Source organism: Leptosomus discolor, chromosome 5 (genome assembly GCF_034619465.1).
Source record: "Leptosomus discolor isolate bLepDis1 chromosome 5, bLepDis1.hap2, whole genome shotgun sequence".
NCBI classification, from domain to species: domain Eukaryota; kingdom Metazoa; phylum Chordata; class Aves; order Leptosomiformes; family Leptosomidae; genus Leptosomus; species Leptosomus discolor.
In genome coordinates, this window is record NC_141395.1 from 17,904,258 (window position 1) to 17,926,190 (window position 21,933).

At 54.4% G+C, this 21,933-nt stretch overlaps 1 protein-coding gene across 3 annotated transcripts; it reads left to right on the forward strand.

The window, feature by feature from the left end:
• Positions 1-1,876: 1,876 nt before the first annotated feature.
• Positions 1,877-21,193, forward strand: TTLL4 (tubulin tyrosine ligase like 4). Of its 3 annotated transcripts, none has more exons than XM_086465877.1 (19): positions 1,877-3,047; positions 3,129-3,239; positions 3,948-4,057; positions 4,498-4,561; positions 6,261-6,385; positions 6,789-6,899; positions 7,890-7,966; positions 8,428-8,622; positions 8,704-8,786; positions 9,669-9,797; positions 10,433-10,555; positions 12,087-12,185; positions 12,743-12,877; positions 13,609-13,746; positions 15,574-15,676; positions 16,278-16,488; positions 18,758-18,828; positions 19,414-19,496; positions 20,275-21,193. In XM_086465877.1, the coding sequence occupies exons 1-19, from the start codon at positions 1,888-1,890 to the stop codon at positions 20,441-20,443; spliced, it is 3,297 nt and encodes a 1,098-aa protein (XP_086322003.1). In that variant the 5' UTR covers positions 1,877-1,887; the 3' UTR covers positions 20,444-21,193. The 3 variants fall into 3 exon arrangements, with proteins under 3 accessions (XP_086322003.1, XP_086322004.1, XP_086322002.1); XM_086465878.1 differs by having other exon boundaries at positions 1,877-2,206; positions 2,306-3,239; positions 20,302-21,193; XM_086465876.1 differs by having other exon boundaries at positions 1,877-3,239; positions 20,302-21,193.
• Positions 21,194-21,933: the final 740 nt, after the last annotated feature.

Consider the following 21,933-nt stretch of genomic DNA (forward strand, 5'->3'; position numbering starts at 1 on the left):
GCAGGGACGTTGGGGACGCTTTCATTCACCTACTTGTATTCTCATTTTGCTTTTTCATGTGTACGTTTGCTGGGGCGCTAGGGTCACTTTGTGGTGCGGGCATGCTTTTGGCCTGTGTGCATCTAGGGGGATGGTGTGCAGAAGCTGAGCTTCGCTCACTTGTTTACTGGGGGAAACTTGAGCTGGACGGGTGGCGGCATCTGAGCCACAGCCTCTTTGCTCTGTGTTAATCGCTGTGAATGTCACAACACAGCCAGGTTTGCTGCTGGGCACGGATCAGGTAGCGATCGGATAGTGTGGTGCAGCTCAGTTGTGTACGGTGCGGTACGTGGGATACCCTTCCCCGGGGCTCGGAGCCCCTCTGGGCTGCAGCTCCGAGAGGGGTACAGCGACCCCGCTCCTCATCAGGAGTGCTCAGCTGACTGTACAAGTGCTCAGGAGCAGTGCAGCCATGGGCATTGAGCAGACCTGACCCCTTCCATAATTCCTTGCAGAGCATGGCGGGGCAGCAGCTTTCCTTGAGGACCTATAGCTCCTATGGGAACCTGTGTGGAACATTCCCACCTCGTACAGCCTCTGGTTGAGATGCTGATGACCTGATGTGCGCTGGAGGCTGGGGCCTGATTCACAGGTTGAGAAGGTCTGGTGGGTGTAGGTCTGTGTGGGGTGTAGGGCTGTCTGACCCAGCCCTGGGGTGGGTGTGAGCCGCTGTCATGGTGCTACAGAGCAACCCTGGGGTCTCCTACCTGCACTTTAACTGCTGCAGCCAAGGCTTGATTTTCAGGTGAGAAAGGAGCGTGTATGTGTATCACAAGAAAACTAAGGGTGATGATTGATGCTCTGCTTACCCTTCTTTTTTTACTTTTTTCTTTTTTTTTAAATATGCAAGCTTGTGAGAGCTGGAAGGTGGAAGAGCAAGCCAGCCAGCCAGCCTGCTTGGGATACAAATTCCTATTGCAGCTGTATCCAGGGGCCCTCCAGGCATGTGTTAAAGCAAGGCAAATACCTGGCACTTGTTTGTTTTCTCTTTCCTTTCTCCCCAGGTGAGAGTATCTTACAGGCGTGGTGCAATAGTTTGTTTTAGGAGGATTCAGGACACCTACGTCTGCAGTTCTGTGGTCTGCCGGTTGCTTCTTGCAACAGACTTTTCTGTAGGACTGCAATGGGAGGAATGGGTGTGCTGTACTGCCAGTCTCTGCTGGAAACCGAGGTGCTGATGTTAGAACAGCCCTGCGTTTGCCCCTTGCTGCCTTCTCAGTCCTGAGATCTTTAGGATGCCCTCAGCCCTTGCTGAGCTTTTCCATGGGGTTACAAAAGTGAGAAACATGTTCCTTTTAAAGCAAGGACTGAGGTTCTTGCTTAGTTGTGTGACCTTGGGAGCTGAAGCTTTAAGGAATGGGGAGAAGAAAAAGAAGTAGACGCTTTGGGGCTCGTAATGGAGTCAGGAGAGCTGATAGTGGAGCACACGCTGCAGTTTGGAGATGCAGACCTCCACTTGGGAGTGGGCTCCATCTGCCATGCCAGGTCCAAGGCAGGTGGCCTCTCCTTACACAGGGCTGCTGGCTACTGCCCTGTGGCCCTGCCTGGCAGCCAGGCACCTCTGCGCCTTTGCAGGGAACAAGCTTTCTTGTGGATGCTGCTTTTCCTAGGGCCCTCTCTAAGTTGCACCTTCACATCTTCTGGTTTCATGTGAGACACTAGCTCTTCCTTTGACTTGGTCTCAGGAGACTCTCGGGGAAGTCAGCAGATGGAGACGTGCGTTTTCATCCTGCAGGGAAAGCAGCTCGCCCTGCTCCCCTCGTGGGGCACTGGGCCAGGTGCTTTGCTGGGATAACAGCACTTTTCATGCTGTTGTCTTCTTTCAGGCCAGCAAAGATGCTGCTGTAGATGACAGACTCCCTTGTGCCTCATGTGCTATGGCTCTACATGGCCTCTGCAGGACCAGAATGTGCTAATCTCGGCCCCAAACAGGAGAAGAGCATCAGGCTCCAGTCAGGCACCCTTCCGGCAAAGAGACCTCAGCCACAACAGGCCTGGCACCTTGCTCAGCAGCAGGCAAAACCCATCTGGAATTTAGAGACAAAGTATGTGAGTGCTTTCCAGGATCGCAGCCTGCTGCCCTCAGGGATCCCTCTGCAGCAGTCCTGCTTCTTGTGCCCACCATCCCTATGCCACGCACAGCCCAGTGAAGACGCCCTCCCGAGCCTGCCCTTGGCCCAGCCCTGCCTCGACCCGGGTGGGAGCTCTCTGCTCTACCGACGCTCCTGCCTCAGACCCAAGCCCTACAGGTTCCCTTTCCGAAGCACTCCGGACACCAGCTCTGCCACGGGAAGGGTGATGTCTTCCTTACTGATGGAGCCCTGCCTGCTGCCTGTGCTGGTGGAGGAGCACTCTGGGACTGGGGTCAAAGGCTCTGCCCTCAGCTCAGGTCAGCAGGCTTCTAGCTCCTGTAGACCAGTGCTCAATAACAACTCCTTCCTAGGGCCAAGCAGTGCTAAAGTGCCTTTGCTGCAGTCACTGGAGATCAAGAAGGTGAAAAACACCCACAGCTTCGCTGCCACCTCGTGGCCCCACTCTGGGGACGATGGAGACAGCTCCCCCAGCAGCCTGGTCAACAGAGCAGTGAAAAGCAGCAACCTTGTGTTGGAACAAACTGCGGTCCCTTCCCTGACCCTTGTGCCCAGCAGTGCGATCCTCAGGAAGGACCGGTTCTCGTGGGAGGACGCTGAGAGGAGAGTGCACAGCTTGAAAGAGAAGGAGCCAGAGATCAGCCTCACGGAGGCTGTGCAGCAGCTAGCCGGACAGACTGCCACATACAACGGCTTTGGACACGAAGTTGGAAGCTCTGGCCTTACGAATGTGGGCAGCCTGTCCAACTGGAACTGCAGGTGGGGGCGGCACATGGCAGCGCAGCTCACCCCGAAAGAAACCATCGCTCCTCTGAATGTGGAGCTGGGTAGCCATTGCCTTAACGGTGACTCGAGCCTTGTAGGCACCGATGGTGCTGCTGTCTGCACAAAGCGTGTCGGTGTCCATCTCTCAGCCTCGCGCGCTGGCTCTCCCGACCACGGCACCAGCTGCCAGCTCGTGAACATGCTGAGCCTGCGTGGCGGGGACCGGGTGGCGAGACCGGAGCCTCCGCACCTCGCTGCCGTCTCTGAAGTGGCGACTCGGATGTCCACAATCCAACTGGAGAAAGAGGAGAAATGGGCCCAGGCTGTGCTCCCAGGAAAGCTTGAGTAAGTAGAGCCAGGAGGAGGAGGAGGGAGGCCGTGGCGGGCTGGGTGGGCCGGCCTGGGCTGGCCATTGTGTCTTTGGGAGAGGATGCCCTGTGGGCACTACGGGGGTGGCCGTAAGGATAACTATGGGCTGCGTCCCTGAGCAAAACCCATCTGCAGCATCCTGGTGTGGGGGGAGCCTTCCTGCCACCCCCATCTTGATGTAGGCATTCGGGGTGGCTCTGAGCCCTTCCACCTTCTCCTTCAGCCACAGCTTTGTGGAACTGCTTTGTAGCATTGCTGGCTCACTCCCTGCACAGTCATGAGGCCCTGCCTGCTGTGGCAGGCTCTGCACGTCTGTTGGGTGAAGCCTGCTGTTGAGCCAGGTCCAGCAAGGCTTTCCTGGGCAGAGACATGGGTTCTTAGAGGAGCGCGGAGCTGATGCAGGACAGGGAGGGTGCAAGGACGCGGAGCTCCTGCTCTCCTCTTGGGAAAGTGTGTCATTGTGCCTCTTTCTTTCTGGCTGCTCTGGAAAATGTTCCTTCTCAGGGTGCCCTGGGGCCTCTCTCTATCTTGCTAGCTTGGGATGAGTGCTTATACATCAGCACCGGGGAGGGCAGTGCTGTCATTCCCCTGCCCACGTTATCTCTTGCTGCCTCATGGGCTTCTGGGTTTTTTGGCCTCAGAAAGCACATGCCATTCCTTCTGATGTGATGTCCTTTGTCCCAGTGTCACTGCTGAGCAGCCTCCGCTGGAGCTGAGCCATCCCCAGGACGAAGCGGAGGAAGAACTTCTTGATGGCCTGGACGAGAGCTGCAGTCAGGAGGAGGACGAAGACAGTGAGTGCTGGTTCTCTGGGGAGGGCTGTGCTCCGTGCATCGAGTGGGGAGTGTGGGGGCTGTCTGGGAGCTGGGGGTGAGTAGAGCTGCCCTCGTGTCTTACATTCATGCTGTCATTTCAGTATGATCTAGAGATTGTGCTGAACCGAAAAGCAATGTAGCAGGAAGGAGACACTGCATGGGTTCGTTTGGGGAGCAAGCTAGGGTTCACCACTGTCCTGCTCCAAAACTTACCCATCTCTTCTCTGTGCAGGGCTGTCAGCTCCACACCCTGCCCTGCCTTTTCTGCCACCAATTAGTGGGCAAAACCCAGGATCCAAGGATTCGGGGCAGCTGGGAAGGGTCTGTCCTCTGGAGCATTTGTTTTCTCTCTTCCCTTCCTAACTCTGTGTGCTTTCACTCCCCATGGATACAAAACTTGAGTCTGTCCCCTCCTGCAGGTGACTCGGATGCTTCCTCTGTTGCTGGCATGTCATCTAGCAGCTCTGTGGCTCTTGTATCCAGGTTAGTAGCTGTAAATAGTGCATTGAACTTGGCATCTTTGTCCAGACTTGTCCATCTTTGCCTTTCCTGGTGACAGAGGAGAGTAGTAGCATGTGGGGGAGTGGAGAGAAGATAGCAATAGACTTCCCAACCAAAATGAGCTTCCTTGCTACCTTGCAGACCAAAGCTACCTCTCTTGCTACAGACAGCAGCCTGCAAAGTGCTGAGGGTACATTCAACACAGCAAAACAGGGGTCTTAATTTCACTGCCACTGCCAGTTGCTGGGTTAGGTTTACTGGATTAAATTGTGCTCTTGCAGTGTTAGTGCCTTGCAGATGAATTAAGCATGGGGGTGTCCTGGGCCAGAGATTGCAAAAGCTCCTTGGGATCTTGTGTCTCAGCATTGCATCCTAGAAACAGGTCCTGGAGCCTGGGTTTTTCTTTAGCTTTTGGAAGGAAGTTTCTCGGGGGGGGTGTGTGGTGTGTGTTTAGTCAGCCTGTGGTCATCTGAGCCCTGCCTCTGTGACTCCTGGCAGACCTTTGTGGGACCTGTTCTTGCCCATCCAGCAACAGGACCTGGTCCTTGCAGCTGCGCTGCCTCTTACACCAGGGCTGCCTCAGGCTTTGCTGTCTGCCCGACAGCTTGCTGCTTTCCATCAGCCATAACTCACCTGGGAGGCAAGGAAGGCTTCCTGCAAGCAAGAGTTGAACCTCAGGGTGCTGCAGGACATGGCTTGAAAGTCCTGTAGAGGTGACATAAATTGGACCAGCAGTTGTTTCTGGCAGGACATGTCTGGTTGGCTGCTGGGGGCAGTTACTGTGGCAGGGAGGGAGGGAGGGATGTTGGCCCCTTCTCTGTGCGGGCTGTGCACTGGGCTGGCCTCGAAGCCTTTGCAGCCATCTCCTGCCTTCAGTCTGTTGTGGGCAAAACCAGTTTTGTGCCAGGGAATGTTAATCAATACAATTTATTGCCAATTAACAAACTTTTAATTACCGATTCTGGTAAATTGTTAAAAAAAAAATATATATACACAAGGACTTAGGGAAAATGCCTCTTCTTCCCCTGTCCTAGTCTCCAACCCCCTTGCTGCAGGCTACACTCAGTCCCTTCAGCAAGGCGAGGGATGGCCCAGGAGATTGGGGTCAATGTATTGTGGTTCTTTTTCTTTTGCTGCTCTTTGTTCCTTAGTGGATTGCTCTGGTGTGGCTTCTTCCACTGGCTGCAGTGGCATATATTTGAATATATGTTCATTACAAACCCTACTTTTAGCATCATCACAACCTTAGTAGATATGTTAGAAATTCTACCCTTCCTCCTAGGTGTTAAGGATTGCTGTGGTAAGAAGAGGTACGTACAGTCTGTAAAACTCCAGCCCTCTTCCCTGCAACACACCAAAACCCAAAGGGTTACAACAGCTGAATCATATGTGCATTACAGCCTCCACCCCTTGTTGTAGGGTTTATCATGTAACAAACTCCACCCCTTGCCCTGGCAAAACACAAAACCCACGGGGGTTACACCACTTGGCATATGCGTCCATTACAAGCTCACCCCCTCATTGCTGCAGACTGGGTTACTGACCCTAGCGCCAATTGCTTGCAACACATTGAAATGATGCAAACTCCTAATACCAGGATCAAGGCTCCTTCTGGCTTCCCCCTTCCTCCCTGTGCTCCTTTTCACTTTTAGCCAACCGCCTGCTGCTTCATCTCTCCTAGGAACTGCATCGAGTGCCTGGCCCAGCCCTCTGAGGCTCAGGAGAAAGTGCTCAAACCAGCTCTTGTCTGCAGTTTATTCCCTAATGTGCCTCCAACCATCTACTTCAGCACTCGGGATGAGAGAGGTGAGCCGGGCTCTGTTGCCGTGCAGTGTGAGAGCGGCCAGCCCGTTACTAGCGAGCAGAGGTGCCAGTGCACAGCCAGGAGCTGGCCGCCAGCGGCTCCATTTCACCCCTCCCATGATGAGACCCAGCACCACTGTGAGATCCAAAGGGCTGGAGGAAATTGGCAGCTGCTCCCACAGCCTGGAGCATGAGTCAGGCTGCCACCAAATGTTCCAGCGTCTTGGATCTCCTCTGCAGCCGTGGAGTCTTCTGCTCCATGCTAGTTCTACAAAAGGGGCTACGTACCCTCCTCTGCAGGCCTGGTGCCTGCACAGCAAACCGTAAGGATCTCCATGGGTGCCACTGTAGAAAATCTTGGTGTGTTGTTTGTTTTTCTTCTGTCCTTATCTTTTTGCCTTCCTAGTGGAAAAGCTGCCTTGGGAGCAGAGGAAGCTGCTGCGATGGAAAATGTGCACAGTCACGCCGAATATAGTGAAGCAAACCGTTGTCAGGTCCCACTTCAGGGTCAGCAAAAGTAAGTTGTGGGAGGCAGGCAGCACCCGACGTGTCGTGTCCACGCTTGCTTCCAGCCCGTGGGTACGAGAAGGCAGACTGCCTGCGAAGAGCAGGGCAGAAGCGATACGTGCTCGGCACTGCGGGATGCTGGGTTCCTGTTTCTGCCTGCCTGACCCACAGTATCCGAGCTCTGTGGGTCCTGACAGGGCCTGATCTCCCTCTTTGCTTGTTCCTGGCATGGACCACAAGGACTTACTCCTGGTTTGTCAGGAGCTGAGGCAGTGTGTGGGGCAGCATAGCTGTGCTCTGGCTTTATTGAGCTGTGCCTCTAGATGGTGCTGCCACTCTAAGGAGGCTGGCGCTCATCTGGTGCCAACCCCAGCACCGCTGTCCCTTCTCCACATGTGCTGAGGAACAAGCCATCCTCTCTGACCGTAGCCAGAGAGCTCTCAGGATTGGGATCTTGTTGCTGAAGATACGTGTAGGAGAGGTCTGGGGCTGGGGAAGCACTGAGCATTTGCTGCTGTGATCCATACCCTGGAGTATGATCTCCCAGCAGTACTTAGGGGCCCCTGTGCATATCAGGAGACCTCTGCACAGACCATTTTGGGGCTGTAATGGGACACACAGGGCAGAGCAAGACATAGGAAGTCTTGCAATCCTGCATGACTCTCTGCAGTGCAGGACTGATTGGCCACCTGCTTCATTCACCCACAGTAAAGCAGGGAAGTCAGGGTGCTGGGGGATTAAAACCACTCCTTTGACCCTGTGTCTGTCCAGATCCTTCCAACAATCATGTTTGCAAGGGTATGACCCACCTGGTTAACTGGATCCCACTCACAGCCCTGTTTTGGCAGCTTCGCAGTAGCCAGTATGAGTGCTTTGTGCTGTTGCTGTGCAACGTTCCTGGCAGGCTTCTGCTAGCCCCAGGAGGTGGGGTGCTGGTGGATTGAGAGGGTGTTCTGGGTGGCAGAGTACTCAGTCATGAACTTTTCTGGTTTTCCTGCAGAAAGCAATGACTGGCTGGGTTGCTGGGGCCACCACATGAAATCCTCCAGCTTCAGAGCCATCAGGGAGCACCAGAAGGTAGGGGATGTTTTGGGCTGACCTTCTTCACGTGCATGGAGAACGTGTTGGGAGCAGTTTGGATGCCCCTCTCTTCAGGGCCAGGTGTTTGCTGCGCAGGCTGTCCCTGCAGTGTCCCTTCCAGAGCATGGCATCTGGCATCCCTGTGCTGGGAGATGAGCCCAACAGACAGGCACAGCTGGGCGAGCATCCCCGCTGGGAGGGTGGCTCTTGTACAGTCTCAGGCGGTAGCCAAGCTGTGTTCACTTGTGAGCGTGACTAAATTCAGTCATTGTTGCTTAAAGCAGTCCTTCCTCTGATGGAACAGGTGGAGTAGGTTCAGGAGCAGGTGGGTCCTGTCTTGGTGCAATCCTGGGAGGAAGCAAAGAGCATTACCCTGCTCTGTGTTCAGAATGGATGTGTCTGGTGGGCAGGGTGGTGGGGAAGCAGAGAGATCTCACAGCATCTGGGTTCCTTTCCAGCTAAACCACTTCCCCGGTTCATTTCAAATTGGGAGAAAGGACCGTCTGTGGCGCAACCTGTTGAAGATGCAGGCTCGCTGTGGGAAGAAAGAATTTAACTTCTTCCCCCAGTCCTTCATCCTGCCCCAGGACATCAAATTACTCAGGAAAGCGTGGGAGGAAGGAGCAAGCCGGCAGAAATGGATTGTGAAACCAGTAAGCAGAAAGCAGAGCTCAATCCTCTGTCCCGTTGTAGCTGCTCAGAAGATCTGAGCCCTTCTTGTTTGTGTTTTGCAGCCAGCATCAGCAAGAGGCATTGGTATCCAGGTCATCCACAAATGGAGCCAGCTCCCCAAAAGGAGACCGCTGCTGGTACAGAGGTGAGTGAATGAAAGCGAGGTTGACCCACAGCCTGGGACCTCCTAGTGCCTAGTGTCTCTGGCCAGGTCTGGGCCACTGCCACTATGTGGCAGAGCAGAAGCACCTGATTTGCATCTGGAAACTTCTCTTCTCAACTCCCTGGGTGTAATGATGCTGCTGGAAGTCTGGGCCTGTCAGCTGCAGCTGTGCTTGCCAGATGTTCTTATCCAAGTCAAAATGAGTCAGTAAGAGCCTCTGTGTGTGTGGATGTTAGTCAGAGAGTTTTGTTGAAATAACAGGATTTTCAGAATCTCCTTCCCCTTCTGCGGAAAAATGGAATAGCTCATCTTGGTTTGAGGCTGCTTTCTGGGAAGGTTCTTTTGAGGGCAGGAAAACTGCCCAGTGCCTGGCAGACAGAGAATTGCTGTGCTGGCTTGTTTGTTCTCCCTGTCCACTTCCTGTGCAAAGTGATAAGCTTTTCTGTGGAAAATTGTGAACTTCTGGGGTGAATAATGAAACGATTTCGGTGAAAATTTCCCAACTGTTTCAGCTCACTGAGCCAAACCATCTGTGGCCTACTGCATGTCTTGGATGTTCCCGAATATTGTGATCACTCTTGTGGGTGTGGAAAAGCTACTGTGCCTTAGAGCCAGGAAAAGAAAATCTCTTCAAAATGGAACTGAGCAGAAGGAAATACTGCTTATGTGCTGCAGGGTCTCCCTGTGCATGGGAGCGCTTTTTACTCTCTCATTTTGACTGTGGTGCACTTAACTTGAAAGTGCTGTGCAAAAAAGGGCTTCTGCATTGATCCCTGGTTTTGCCAAGCCTTCTGAGGCAGGGGCTAGAGATGTTCCTGCGCAGGGAAATCGTAACCCTCCCCCGGTGCTTGCTTCCCTCTGCAGGTATCTGCACAAACCCTACCTCATTGGCGGGAAGAAGTTTGACCTGAGGATCTACGTTTACGTCACTTGCTATGATCCCCTCAGGGTCTACATGTTCAAGGATGGATTGGTTCGCTTTGCTAGCTGCAAGTAGGTTGTGCAGGAAAGCGGTGCTGAGGGGCTGCCTTAGCACTGAGGCGTGTGTGGCCGTGGTGCCTGCCTCACTGGGGCACGATGGAGTCATCCTGCATGCAGCGATGCTTACAGCTGTAGCTTGCTTGCTTAAGAAGCAGTCTGGAAACACACACGGTCACTGCAGGTGACAGTGTTGAGAGGGAATGTGAGAGGATGCTTTGTTCATCCACCTTTGCCAAGGCAAGATCAGCTCGGTGTAAAGCGGTTCTTGAAATGTGCTGTCTGTGCCTTATACTGCGTGAGAGCTGGCATACCAGGAACCGAGATGTTTCTTCCAGTTTTGACTGTGTTGCCTGGGACTGCTGCAGTTCCATCAGTGCTTTTGCTGTGTTCTTTTCTTAAGGACATGCTGTGAGAGGGGGGATTGCATCCCACTGCCCCAAGGCAGCCTACTCTGTGTCTCATGCTTTGTCCCATCAGCTCTGGGCCCATGGGGATAGAAAGCTCCAGGCAGCCTGGGAAAGGGAGGCAGCAGGGCTGGTGGGTGGCCAAGAGTGGTCTGACATGAGAACAGAGTTTCTTCCTGCCCCGTGGGCCTGTGGGCAGCCAGTTCAAGCTGAGACTGCTTGTGCTCCTGTTGCCTCCTCCAGGTACTCCTCCTCAATGAAAAGCCTCAGCAACAAGTTTGTGCACTTGACCAACTATAGCGTGAACAAGAAGAACACGGAGTACAAGTCCAACTCGGATGAGACTGCTTGTCAGGGACACAAATGGTAGGTGGTGCTTTTAGGGCACAGAGCAGCTCTTTCTATTCCCTGTTAAGTCAGCCTTTTTTCAGTATTCCTACCCAAAACTTGAAGGTGCTTCCTGTGTTGTCTGCTCCTGCTTGAGGAAACTGGAGGAGCAGAGTGATTTTAGCATGGGTTAGTGTTGGTGGAATCTGGACTCCCTGGTTTGTGACTCATCCTGTCCACTGCTGCTTGGGCTGTGGTTGCTGTTAATCCTGCCTGTGTCTGTGCCATTCCCTGCCTCCAACACTGCTCTCATCTGTGCTCATTCATCCCCCTGCCCTATTGCGGGGGCGATGGGATGTGGTTAAAGCAGAATCTGATTTTTTGCTGTTAGAACTTGAATGGGTAATTGTGATGCTTACATTGGCTAGATGGGAGCTTCTACCCATCTCACTCTTGACTTCCCTGTGGAGGCAGAGAAAGGGACAGTCCTGGTGCAAAACTGATAATTTCTGTGCTACTTGGCGTGAGCCGGGGCAGTGGTGCCATTTCTAGGCCTTTGAGAGGAGGGCTGCAGTCTTGCATGGGTTCCTGTTCCCTGCTGTCCCATGGGTGGACTGATCCAAGGACCCAGGCACTTGTCTCTGATTCCACAGCTGTGTCTGAACTCTTTTAAAAATAGTGCAGGATAGAGTTCTCAATTCATGGGTCTGGGCAGGACTATTTCACTTCAAAGGGAGCTGCAGAAGGTGTTTTGCTGTGGTAGGATTGCCTTCTCAGACCTGGACCTGCTGCGCAGTGGTCTGTTCCTCCACTAGGACTATGAGAAGGGTCTGCTGTGCCCCAGTGGCTGAAATCCCATTGGGATGGGATTGTGTGGGTTTTCGGTACCGCCATGCAAGTCAAAGCTGTCTGCTCCCACGTTAAAGATGAGGGTGGCTGTAATCCACTCCACCGCGTATGCAGGAAGCGTGACCTTTGGATTCCTGGCCATTAGCCACACGGTCTCACTTGAGCAACATCTGAGCATCCTTGGCTCAGTGTCAGGGTAGCTTGCAGCACTTGTTGTGGTGTGGGAAGCTCCTATAAAAGCAGAGATGCTCCCCTCTACCATCTTGTTATCCACGTTTTTCAAACACTTTTCTCCACCCCCGAAGCCTCAGTGAAATGGCTCTAGCTAAAAGATTTACAGGGGTCTTGCTGGATTCCTGCTGAGCTGCTTTGCAGTGCTGCGGGGGAAGGCCTGCAGGAAAGGGAGGTTTGCTGAGGACACAGAGGGGGAGGGAAGAGAAGATCTGGGCCTGACATACCTTGCTTATGAGCTAATTTGGGACCTATTACTCTGTGCTGGGACAAGTCTGTGACAGATTTATGTTCCTAGTAGTTTGGGCCTACAAGACCAGGGGCCGGGCTGGGTAGGGCAGCAATCAGAAACTGAGGGGTTTGAGGATGGCAGAGGGATAGCTGTGCTAGGGAAGAGCTTTGTTGAGACCCCCTCTGCTGCATTCTCTCCTCTAGCAGGGCTGGGCAGCAAGAAGCTACAGAGCTACCTCCTTTGCTTTCTGTCTCCCAGGGCACTCAAAGCTCTCTGGAGTTACCTGACCCAGAAGGGAGTTAATAGCGAGGCCATCTGGGAGAAGATTAAGGACATCGTTATCAAAACTATCATTGCGTAAGTCCTGGCACCCCTCGCTCTGTGCCTGGCTGTGGGGTGCAGCCTGGCCCCTCTGGCTCTCCAATCCCCTCTCAGCCCGGTCCTTTTGCTCTTAATCTAAATGCCACCACTGCTGTTGGCTTCAGTATTTGTCTCTGGATCCTTCCTTTCATCTTGTTACTTATGTTCATGCTGCAGTAGCTGCCATGGGTAAATAGACCTTACGTTTCCTGGGTCTGCCTGCAGTGCGGCGGGGGAGGCCGGGAGGGTGCGGCGTAGCCGATGCTCTGCCCACCTTGCCACCCACTCCCCTGAGAAGAAAAGTCCCCTGGTGCAGGATGAATCTTGTGTTCAGAGATGGATCCTGCCCGGTAAGAGCAGGGATGCTCAGGGTGCAGTGCTGGATCCATACGCAGTGCAGCAGCAGTGGCTCACAGGCCTGCGTCGGTCTCTCAGCCCACCCGCTCCTGCACCATGTGGCTGCCTATGCTCTCAGAACCGGCAGCGTGTGCTGTGAACAGCCAGAGCTCTGCTGTCTGACTGTTGGGATCAAGTGTTTTTTCCTTGGCTTGCAGATCGGAGCCCTACGTGAACAGCCTGGTGAAGATGTACGTGCGGCGGCCGTCTTGTTGCCATGAGCTGTTTGGGTTTGATATCATGCTGGATGAAAACCTCAAGCCCTGGATCTTAGAGGTCAACATTTCTCCAAGGTAAAGCAGGTTCTGAGCCACAGCAGAGTGGATAATGGCCTCTCTTTTACCACAAAATGAATTTGGCTTGTGATGTCCCCTGCACCCTGTGCTGAAAGACTGTGGGCTTTGAAGCCTCCCTCTCCAGATTGCAGGAATCAAAGTCCTCCCTGTCTGCGAAAGCAGCATCCATCCGCAGCTCGGAAAGCCTCGCTGGGCATGCTCCAGCTAGAGCCAGGGAAGAGCACGTTAAAAAAGGAAGGCCAAGGAGGGATGTGTCATGTAGGGAACGGGTGATGGCAGAGATTTCTTCTTTGTGTGGGCAGAAGTGATCAGCGGCTCCGCTGCCTCGTGCACTCTTCCTTGCTTGCTGACTGCACAGCCGTGTCGGCTGCACAGGCAGGGCTGGGAGCTGCAGCGTACCTGGGCACGGCCTCTCCTGCCTGCAAGACTGGATGGGCGTGAGCTGGATACAGAGCTGTGGTCCCACACAGGGCTCTGAGGATGGATTTGCTGGTTTCCAGCAAATCTGAAAAGAGGTGGAGAAATGAAACGTTTCTGGTGGGGACCCCCCGTTCAAAGAGCTGTTGTCAGGATTTTTTGCTCGGTGTCTCATGGCTGTCTGTGATGAGGCAGGGGGCAGGCTGGGTTTTGTATCCCCGTCAGTATGAACCCAGGGAGTGATCTTGGGGCTGTGGGGCTCGGCATCTCCATTCTAGCACTCAGACTGCTGTGACGCTTCCTCCCTGCAGCCTCCACTCCAACTCCCCGCTGGATGTGAGCATCAAGGGCCAGATGATCCGGGACCTCCTCAACCTTGCCGGTTTCGTTCTGCCCAGCACGGACAGCATGGCCTCGAGGCCACAGACAAGCAGCGGCTCTACCTGCAGGTCAGCCCCCTTCTCTGTCAGAGAGGCAGGCTTTCCTCTTGGGGGATTCCATCTGGGGGCTGCTTGCAGCCCAGCAAATGCTTGTGTCTGTGGTGTTGAGAGCCTGTGCTTGCTGGCCCTTTCAGCTGTGGGTCTGAGGGACTTGCATCATTGCCTGGGTATCTGGTTCCTGCAGTCTCTTCAAGGCAGAAGGATTTAAGCCCTCTCTGCATAGCTGGCAGTGAGGCCGGCATAATTTGTGCTTGCTCTGCAGTTAGCCGAGTCATGGTCTCTCGTCTTTCCTCCTGCCAGAGCTAACATGATGCTGAGCCACCCTGCCTGTCCGTTTGCTTGGAGGGCCGGTTGGCTGTGTTGGGGCCAGATCCTCTTACCCTCTACCCTGGGGCTGACGAGCTGCTGCCTTGAGCTGTTTTGCAAAGGCTGAAGTGGTCTGTTCCTTAGGCAGGACTGCAGGTGTCAGAGGCTGTAGACCTATGGATAGGAGCGTGTACAGTCTTACCTTGCAGGTAACATGACTGTTTCTAGCATAAGACTAATTCCTTGGCATGTGTCCACCCAGGCACCTGCTCCTTCTGTGTTTCACCACAGCTCGGGCTTATACTGGTTTCAAACCTGACAGTGGGGAGGAGATTAGTCCTGTTCCCTGTAGCAGAGCAATTGCTGGCTGTATGTCACTGAAGGAGCAGCTTGCTGGGATGAGCACCAGCATGCAGTGATGTATGGGCACGCCAAAAGACAGGACTCTTGCCCTCCGCCTGCCCTGTGCCTTCAGCAAAGGGAGAAGCTTGGAGCGTGGGCCCGTTCCAGCCAGGGAGCACTCGCCAGCTCATCTGCGGTGCTTTGATCACACTCTCGTTTGCGGCTTGTGACGGAGGTGCTGAAGGGCAGGTGTCCTCAGAGGGACCTGCAGGGGATTAAGCAGATCCTTAACATGGTTCAGATGATGCATTACCAGAGTTCCTGCATCCAGGGGCAAGTTGCTTAACCAATCTCCTGCCCTGGGAAGGATATGAAGGGCTTTTTTGCATGTGGGCATAATTCCAGTAGATCTGTATGTTCCCCAAGCACCACGCAGCACAGCCTTGAGGCGCTCTGCTCTTCCTGTTTGGATCTGCACGTAATTAATTATTTTTGCAGCAGCAGAACAAATTAGCTGTGCTGGTACAAGTGTTAAAAGATGTTGGACAAGTATCTCCCAGACTCTGGCATCCCCAAAGGATTCATCTGGGTGCTTTGAATAGTTTAGATGGTTACTGGTCAGATTGCACAAAAGGCCAGCATTTCCCATGGCATGTGGAACTGGAGCTGAATTCGAGTCTTGAGAGTTCTTGAGTGTTGCGGGAGGAAGTTTTTGATCTAAGAGTTCTCTCCTTCCTTGCACAATACCAGTACTGAGTACTCATACCCCCAGCCCTCTGGTTACAGTTAGGAAGCTGCATTCCAAGCAGGGTGTAAACACGAGATCCCACCAGGCTTCGAGTGCTGCAAATCAGGTCGCAGTGTGTCTTTGGCCCTCTTGCATCCTATGTGGGCGTGAGGTGATGGCTCACCTTTTGGATCAAGGAATGCCAAAATGCCTTAGTGAGGAGCTCGCAGGGTCCTCTCTGTTCCCCTGCCCACGTCCTTCCTGGGTTCTCTGCTGATGCACAAGGCTGTGGGTGCATCACTGATCTCGGAACCAGTGAAATCCTTGGCGAAAGCGTTCTCTCCTCCATGGCATCTTCCTGAGGGTGTCACCGCTCTCAGAGGAGTTGCTGGGAGCCTTTCTGCCATGACAGGACTTTGTCTTCTCCGCTTAAATGCTCTACTGCCTCCTTGTGTCCTCAGTCTGGGCAGTACTTTGAAGGAGAAGCCCAAGCCAGCACCTGAGCCTTTCGTAGCAGCGAAGATGAAGAAAGCCTATTACTTGACACAGAAGACACCCGACCAGGTATGACACAATCTCCTCTGATACTTGTGCCATCCTGCCAAGCCACTCTCCCAACTAGTCCCACATTTCTATCCCTCGTGTCTCTCCCAATTGTACCCCTCTGCCTCTGTGGGGACAGACGGATGATGAGGAGCACTTGGGCTCCAGTGGGTTGTAAGATAGCTGGTGAGAAATAAATTGAGTTTGCTTAAGCCACTGCTGCACTGGCTCATCTTTGCATTAAAACAGGCACGTGCTGAGCGTCATGTTACCCACCCATCACCAAACAGGGTCTGAGCACTGCCTGTTCCTCTTCGTGTCTCTGCACAGCTCTCGTAGCCTTTGCCTGCTGACCCTGTGCTGGTTATCAGCGACGCCTGCCTTGTGTGCCACCTGGCAGCATCAGTAAGAGAAGTTGGGCTGCAGAACTGGGGATCTCCTCAGCTCTGTGCAGTGTTGATGTCACCACTGAGCCTAGATTTCTTCATTTTCCACATGATCTGTGTCCCAGAGATCTCAGATGCATGGAGGCCTGAGAGGGTTTGAGGAGTGGGGAGGTGGGAAGGGGAATCGACAAAACGGAGTTCACTTCTCCCTGACCCTGGGTTGCTCTTATCTGCAGGATTTTTATTCTTCTGTCTTGGACATCCTCACCCCAGATGATGTTCGCATCCTGGTGGAGACAGAGGACGAGTATTCCCGGCGTGGGCAGTTCGAGCGGGTGTTCCCCACGCACATCTCCATGCGGTACCTGCGCTTCTTCGAGCAGCCTCGTTACTTCAACATCCTGGTGACCCAGTGGGAGCTCAAATACCACTTGAATAAACATAAAGGTAACTGCCATCTGAGAGCCTGGCACGGCCACCTGAGTCAGGCAGGCTGCCTGCCGGCGGCCGTGGGCGACTTCTGAGCTGTGCATGTTGAGGGGGAGCTGCCTGCCGGCACAGTAGCCAGAGGAAACGTGTTACCCTCCCAGACTGCTTCGCATATCATGAAAAGCTTATTCTGAGTTTGTCACCTGAAAAGCTGATCAGAGGTGCTGGCTGCTCTGGTAAATGCAGCACCAGCACTTCTAGGTGCCCTGGGGCTGGAGCAGGCTGGGATTCTGCCTTCGACCTATAGCCTCTTACTGTGTTCCTTTGCCCTCTTTTGAGGAAGAAACAGCTGGAGTCTCTGGGCTTTACTCCTTCCAGGGGATCTGTGAAGTGAAGGAAAAATTTGGCCTATTCCCTCATCTCCTATTGCCTTCTAATTGATGAAAAACTGTCAGCAAGCACACAGAGGATTTTTTCCTAAACACTAGAAATCTAGCTATCATTTCCACCTTTCCAGGACAAAACTCTGTATTTTAATAAAAAACATTCTTTAATGAGGCATAGCTGGGCTGGACCAACTCCTTCTCACCCAAGGCTGCCTCTATCAGGGCAGCAGTACAGGCTATTTAGGAGAGAGAACCAGTGAGCTTTAGTGTGAGGGGTTAGAGAACATGAAAAGAAAGAGACTGTGGCTCAGGGCTTTCCATCCAGTATCTGATCTAGCTGGAGAGGCTTCTGCAGGAGCCGGCCCTCTGCTGAGGTGACCGTATGTGTGCTTCCAGCCTGGCTGTCATGTAGAGGACAAAAAAAAAAAAAGCTTTTGTCACTTTTCACTGGTGTTAAAGCAAATATCAAAGGGGTCGGTAACAGTCTTTCACAGACAGACAGTAACCTCATAGCCCTCTCCAGCTGCGCTGTCAGCATTTGTCGTCCTTTGCCTCGCTAATACCTTTGCTGGATGCTCTTCTGTCAGCTGGAAGAAAGATCCTGTCATCGTCTGCACTGAAGTGCTGCCCTGAACTTTGCTGCTGAGGCCGGGGTCTTGGCTCAGTGCTCCAGCTTCCCCAGAGCAGCCCAGCAAGCTCTACCTGCTTGTTGCTCTTCACCTCCAAGCAAAACCCAGCCTCTCCCTGGCAGCTTCCCGTGTGTTCCACACAGCCCTCCTCTCTCTCTGGCTAGCAAGGTGCAAAGCCCGGGCTGGTGCACAGAGCCGGGGCAGGGCTGCCGAGCTGCCCTGCTCCTCTCAACCCCCAACACATGGGGTTTTTTTCCAAGGTCCTGGGGCTTGCTGAAAGGTCACTTCAGCAGTTGACCTGGAGCAGAGGAGGACAGCAAGGATTCCTCCTATAGCCAGGGCTGGTATCGTATAGCAAACCACAGTAACCCCAGCTGGACAGCATCAGGTTCCTGGCCATTGCTCTGCTGGTTCTTAAATCTCAAGGCACCTTAGCTCGTGCTCTAAGGCTCTTAAAAAAGAAAACAGGAAGGGAGAAGTCCTGGATTTCTCAAGATTTCAGGGTTAGCAGAGAGCAGGGAACTTGGCTGTAGTGAGGACAGCTAGCAGGAGGCCTTGGAGGAAGTGGAGCAAGTTCAGCGCAGTCGGACACATGGCTCTGCTTCAAGGTGACCTCCCTGTGCTCCAGAGCAGCACATCTCATGTGTGGCTGGAAGAACCACTGGTGAGCTCGGTCCGTGCCAGCCTCACCCTCTGTCGGGGATGGAGACCAGGTCTCAGCCCACATCATGCTCTGGCCGGATCCGTGCAGGGAGGAGACGATGCGCTGGGTTGCTGCAGCTGACTGGTGCTGTGCAAGGAGGAGGCTGCCCGAGCTGCCCTCCTCTGGGAAAGGGGCCGGTGACAGCAAAGCTGCTCTACATTTGCGCTGTAGGAACTTTCACCGGTGCAGCCTAAATCAGGTGCTGCCTTTGGCAGGCACCGGGCCCAGGGGGACAGCCAGTCTGGTCTAATTTGGCAAATCCTGTGTTGCCCCAGTTTCCCTGCTCGGCTGAGCCTGCTGCACGGTGCATCTGGCTCCCTGGGAGGAAGGCAGGCGCTGTGGCAGCCTATGTGCTGGCGCTCGCTGGTGTTTGCTTGTACAAAGGGTGAATGCCCTTGGTTTACCCCGTGTTTGCTGGGGCTCAGGCACGTGTTCAAGTAGTTATTGCATAGCGTGTACTGCATGGTTAGTTCACTCCGTGCAGCATATTTGCGTGCGCCAAGCTGGGAAGGCTGAACTCTCTGCAAACTTGTTCGTTCTCACTTCTTGTCTTTTCTGTCGCTTCCCAGGTCTGGAGCTGCTGAAGAAGTGGTGTGTCAAAGGGTACCACACTGGGGCAGGGACAGATTTGGCCCAGACGGTGCGTATGGCTGTGGGTAAGCTAGGGAGAGGTGGTTGTTTGCCTGGGCAGACAGCCTGCTTGTTCTGCATCCTTTGGCTCCTGCCCTGCCTGTTTGCCCTCTTCTTCCCCCTCTGCCAAGGCCTCCAGGAGCCTGGAAAAACTCACGCTTCTCCCTTTCCTGCCAACGTGAAGTCCACCCAGTATATCAGATCTGCAAGTATTTTGCATCGGAATATTCTTGGGTGCACTGGGCACAGCCCTACATATTTGGCACCTGGCCTGTCCTTTGTTCCTCTCCTCAAGGGAGCCATCTCCGTCTGTCGCTCCTGTGCCTTAACAGCAGGCTGATCCAGTGAAAGAAACCCACTCTTTTGCCCTCGAGATGCTCTGCTCCCACTTACAGCAGAGGGATTCATTAAGCAGAGAGCAAAGGCTGCTCTGTTTGCTATTCTGGGAACAGGCTGGTGGCAGTGATGAGGCGCAGCAGTGTGAGGCAGTTCAAGCTGGAGCGCGCTAGGGCAGCCTATGGCAGAGAGCAGCAGGCTTGAGGGATTTTTGTCACGACTTAAATAGCCATTTGGTTGTCTATCTCTCCTCCTGCAGTGGTCGTTGCCAAAGTCTTTCTTCCTTCAGAACAGCAGTGTTCAATCAAATGGCTTCAGCAAACTGGAACTGGGCAGACTGGGGTGAGTTTGCACTGGCTGCGACGTGTGTGACGTTCAAAGCGTGGCTTTAGGACTGGTGTCCTGAGAGAGAACTGGCAGCAGGGAAAGGAGCTTTGTTTAAGGGGAGAGGAACAGGTTGGCTTGCAGGCTCTGAAGCCGGCCTCCGCTCTCTGGAGAGTCAACTGGTGCGGCTGGCATGATGTCTACGCAACTGGGCCTGTCTCCTGGACACTTTACACCTAGCTCAGATGGGAGTGAGGCTCAGAACAGACAGACTGGGTGATATTTGGGGTTGTCATGGTCAGGACATGCTGACAAGATGTTCCCCACAGGGACCCACGCTGTTTCTGTGGGCTCTGATGTGGCCATCAGGCTCTCAGCCGCAGTGTGGGGCTGGGGGAGCAGCGAGGCCTCTGGGTCTTGCTGCACTCTGACAGCTTCCTCGAGCAAAGCTGGGCTGCCAGATGGGTGCTGCTGGCCCCACAGCTTCCTGCGGAGAGCTGGAGGACTGGGATTTTTCTGGGTGAGCCGAAGTGGAGGGCAGGCACACCCCTGGTCTCTGGTGTTAAGGGAAATGGCACCCCTGCTCCTGTGCCCAGGCCAGGGTGGAGCTGGGTTTATGTGCAGGCCGGGAGATCAAGCTGTGACCCTAAAGTCCCATCAATGTCTTGGATGTCTGTTGGGGTGAGTGGTGCTGCCTGGGATGGCAGATTGAGTGGGTGAGCCTGGCAGCCCCATCTCTGTGTATAATGATACTGCAGATGAATGTTGCACCATGGCTCTTGATCCTTTCCCTCAGCCGCGCGGGGTCTCCTTTCTCCTGCAGCCCTCTCCTCCCTTCAGCTGGTGAGGACCTCACGAGATGCCTGGAGGCCAGCCCTGCTCAGAGCTTACCTCTCAACAAGTGCACTGGCGGAGCTGACCAGAAACCTGCTGGCTGCCTCTCGGACACTGCCCTGGTGGTGTGACCAGGCAGCTGCTGTCCCTCCCCGGGGACACCTCAACCTACCTCAAAGGAAGAGACGAGCTGGCTCTGGAGAGCAAGGACTGTGGGAGTCCCCTGCGCTGCACACTTGCTTGTGGGACTGTTTTAAAGAGAGAGATGTTTTACTGGGCAAAGGGGAGAGCTGCGTGACTTCTGTTTTTAGACAAATGGCAAAGCCTGGGGAAGCGGGGTTTGTCTGGCCTTTGTCCTAGGCTGCTCTTAAAGCCGGATGTGGTGGTGGTGATTTCTTTGCTGCGTGGGAGGTGGCTGAACTTGGACTCGGCCTGGCCTTCCCATTCCCGACCAGCGTGGGCTGAGCTTTTGCTCCCCTGTGTCTCAGTGCTCTTGTCCTGAGCCGCTGGGAGCAGAGTCTGCTCCTGCCCCACAGCAGCCTGGCCCCTGGAGAAAAGTCCCCAGCCACCACCCCACTCCTCTGGAAGGAGCAGGGCTTGGGACTTTCAACCGACTCGTTTTGTTCGTTCTGAACGCCTGTGCCAACATCCTACCCTCCCCCAGCCTCGCTGCTCCAGAGAGACCACGGATACCAGCGAAGCTCCGGTGTGTCCCGGGGATGGTAGGGCTGCCAGAGAGGTAGCACCCTCTCAAGGCTGTCGGCTCTCCCGGGTGACCTGCAGGATGCGTGTGGGGTCTGCGTGTTGGTGCTCTTCTCCTGGGCTCTTTATTTTACCTTCCTTTCTCAAGGATTTCTATTAAAGTTTAACACTCAGCTGCTCTCCTGGCATCCATCTGCCTCTGTTTCCCTGACCTATTTGGGTCTGTGGGGCAGCTCGGCTCTCCCCACTCTTTGCCAGGCTCTGGTACGGGAAGGGTTTGTGCCACCACCCCCATGTTCCCGTCCTTCCTGGACCTAGGGGGTCATTCTTACTGCCCTACGGCAGGCAAACGTGCCCCCCTGCACGAGGAGCGGCTGCCAGCGTAGCTGCTGGGATCTGGGGTCTGCCTCGTGTCCTGGGGCCTCCTGCAGATCGTTAACCAAGGGCGGCAGAGCAGCCCAGCCTTGCAGCAGGGGAAGGAAGGGTTGGGTCCCTAGAGCTGTCCCTTGCCGGTTTTGGTTTATGTCCCCCCCAGCACGGCAAGGGGATGCTGGGCACTTGGGCAAGTCGCTTAGGGCCAGGGGAGGTGCTGAACCCCAGGCGTGGGCCCTAGGGCTTGCAAAAAGCCCTTCCCTCCCCTCTCCCCGCAGCCCCCTGCTGCCCGGAGCTGGGCCCTGTTTCTCCGGTCTCCTTGGTGACAATCTCATCGCTCCTCGGCTTCTCTCCAGCGCCTGAAAATAGCTGCCGAAAGTGGAGATGCCTGCTCCCTTCCCTGCTGCCAGCACCCGGCGGTGGCCAGGCTGGAGCCAGGCTGCCCGGCTCAGCACCGCTGTGGGGTAAGGGCCACCCGGGACCTGGGCAGCCACTGCGTCCTCCTGTCACCCCAACCCTGCTGGCCTGCCCTCAGCACCCTGCCTCT

Bases quoted from the DNA above. Each gene is read 5' to 3' on its own strand.
- TTLL4 (XM_086465876.1), top strand. From the start codon at position 1,888: ATGACAGACTCCCTTGTGCCTCATGTGCTATGGCTCTACATGGCCTCT. The intron at 6,386-6,788 runs GTGAGCCGGGCT...TTGCCTTCCTAG, and splicing joins CAGCACTCGGGATGAGAGAG to TGGAAAAGCTGCCTTGGGAG. The intron at 15,677-16,277 runs GTATGACACAAT...TCTTATCTGCAG, and splicing joins CACAGAAGACACCCGACCAG to GATTTTTATTCTTCTGTCTT.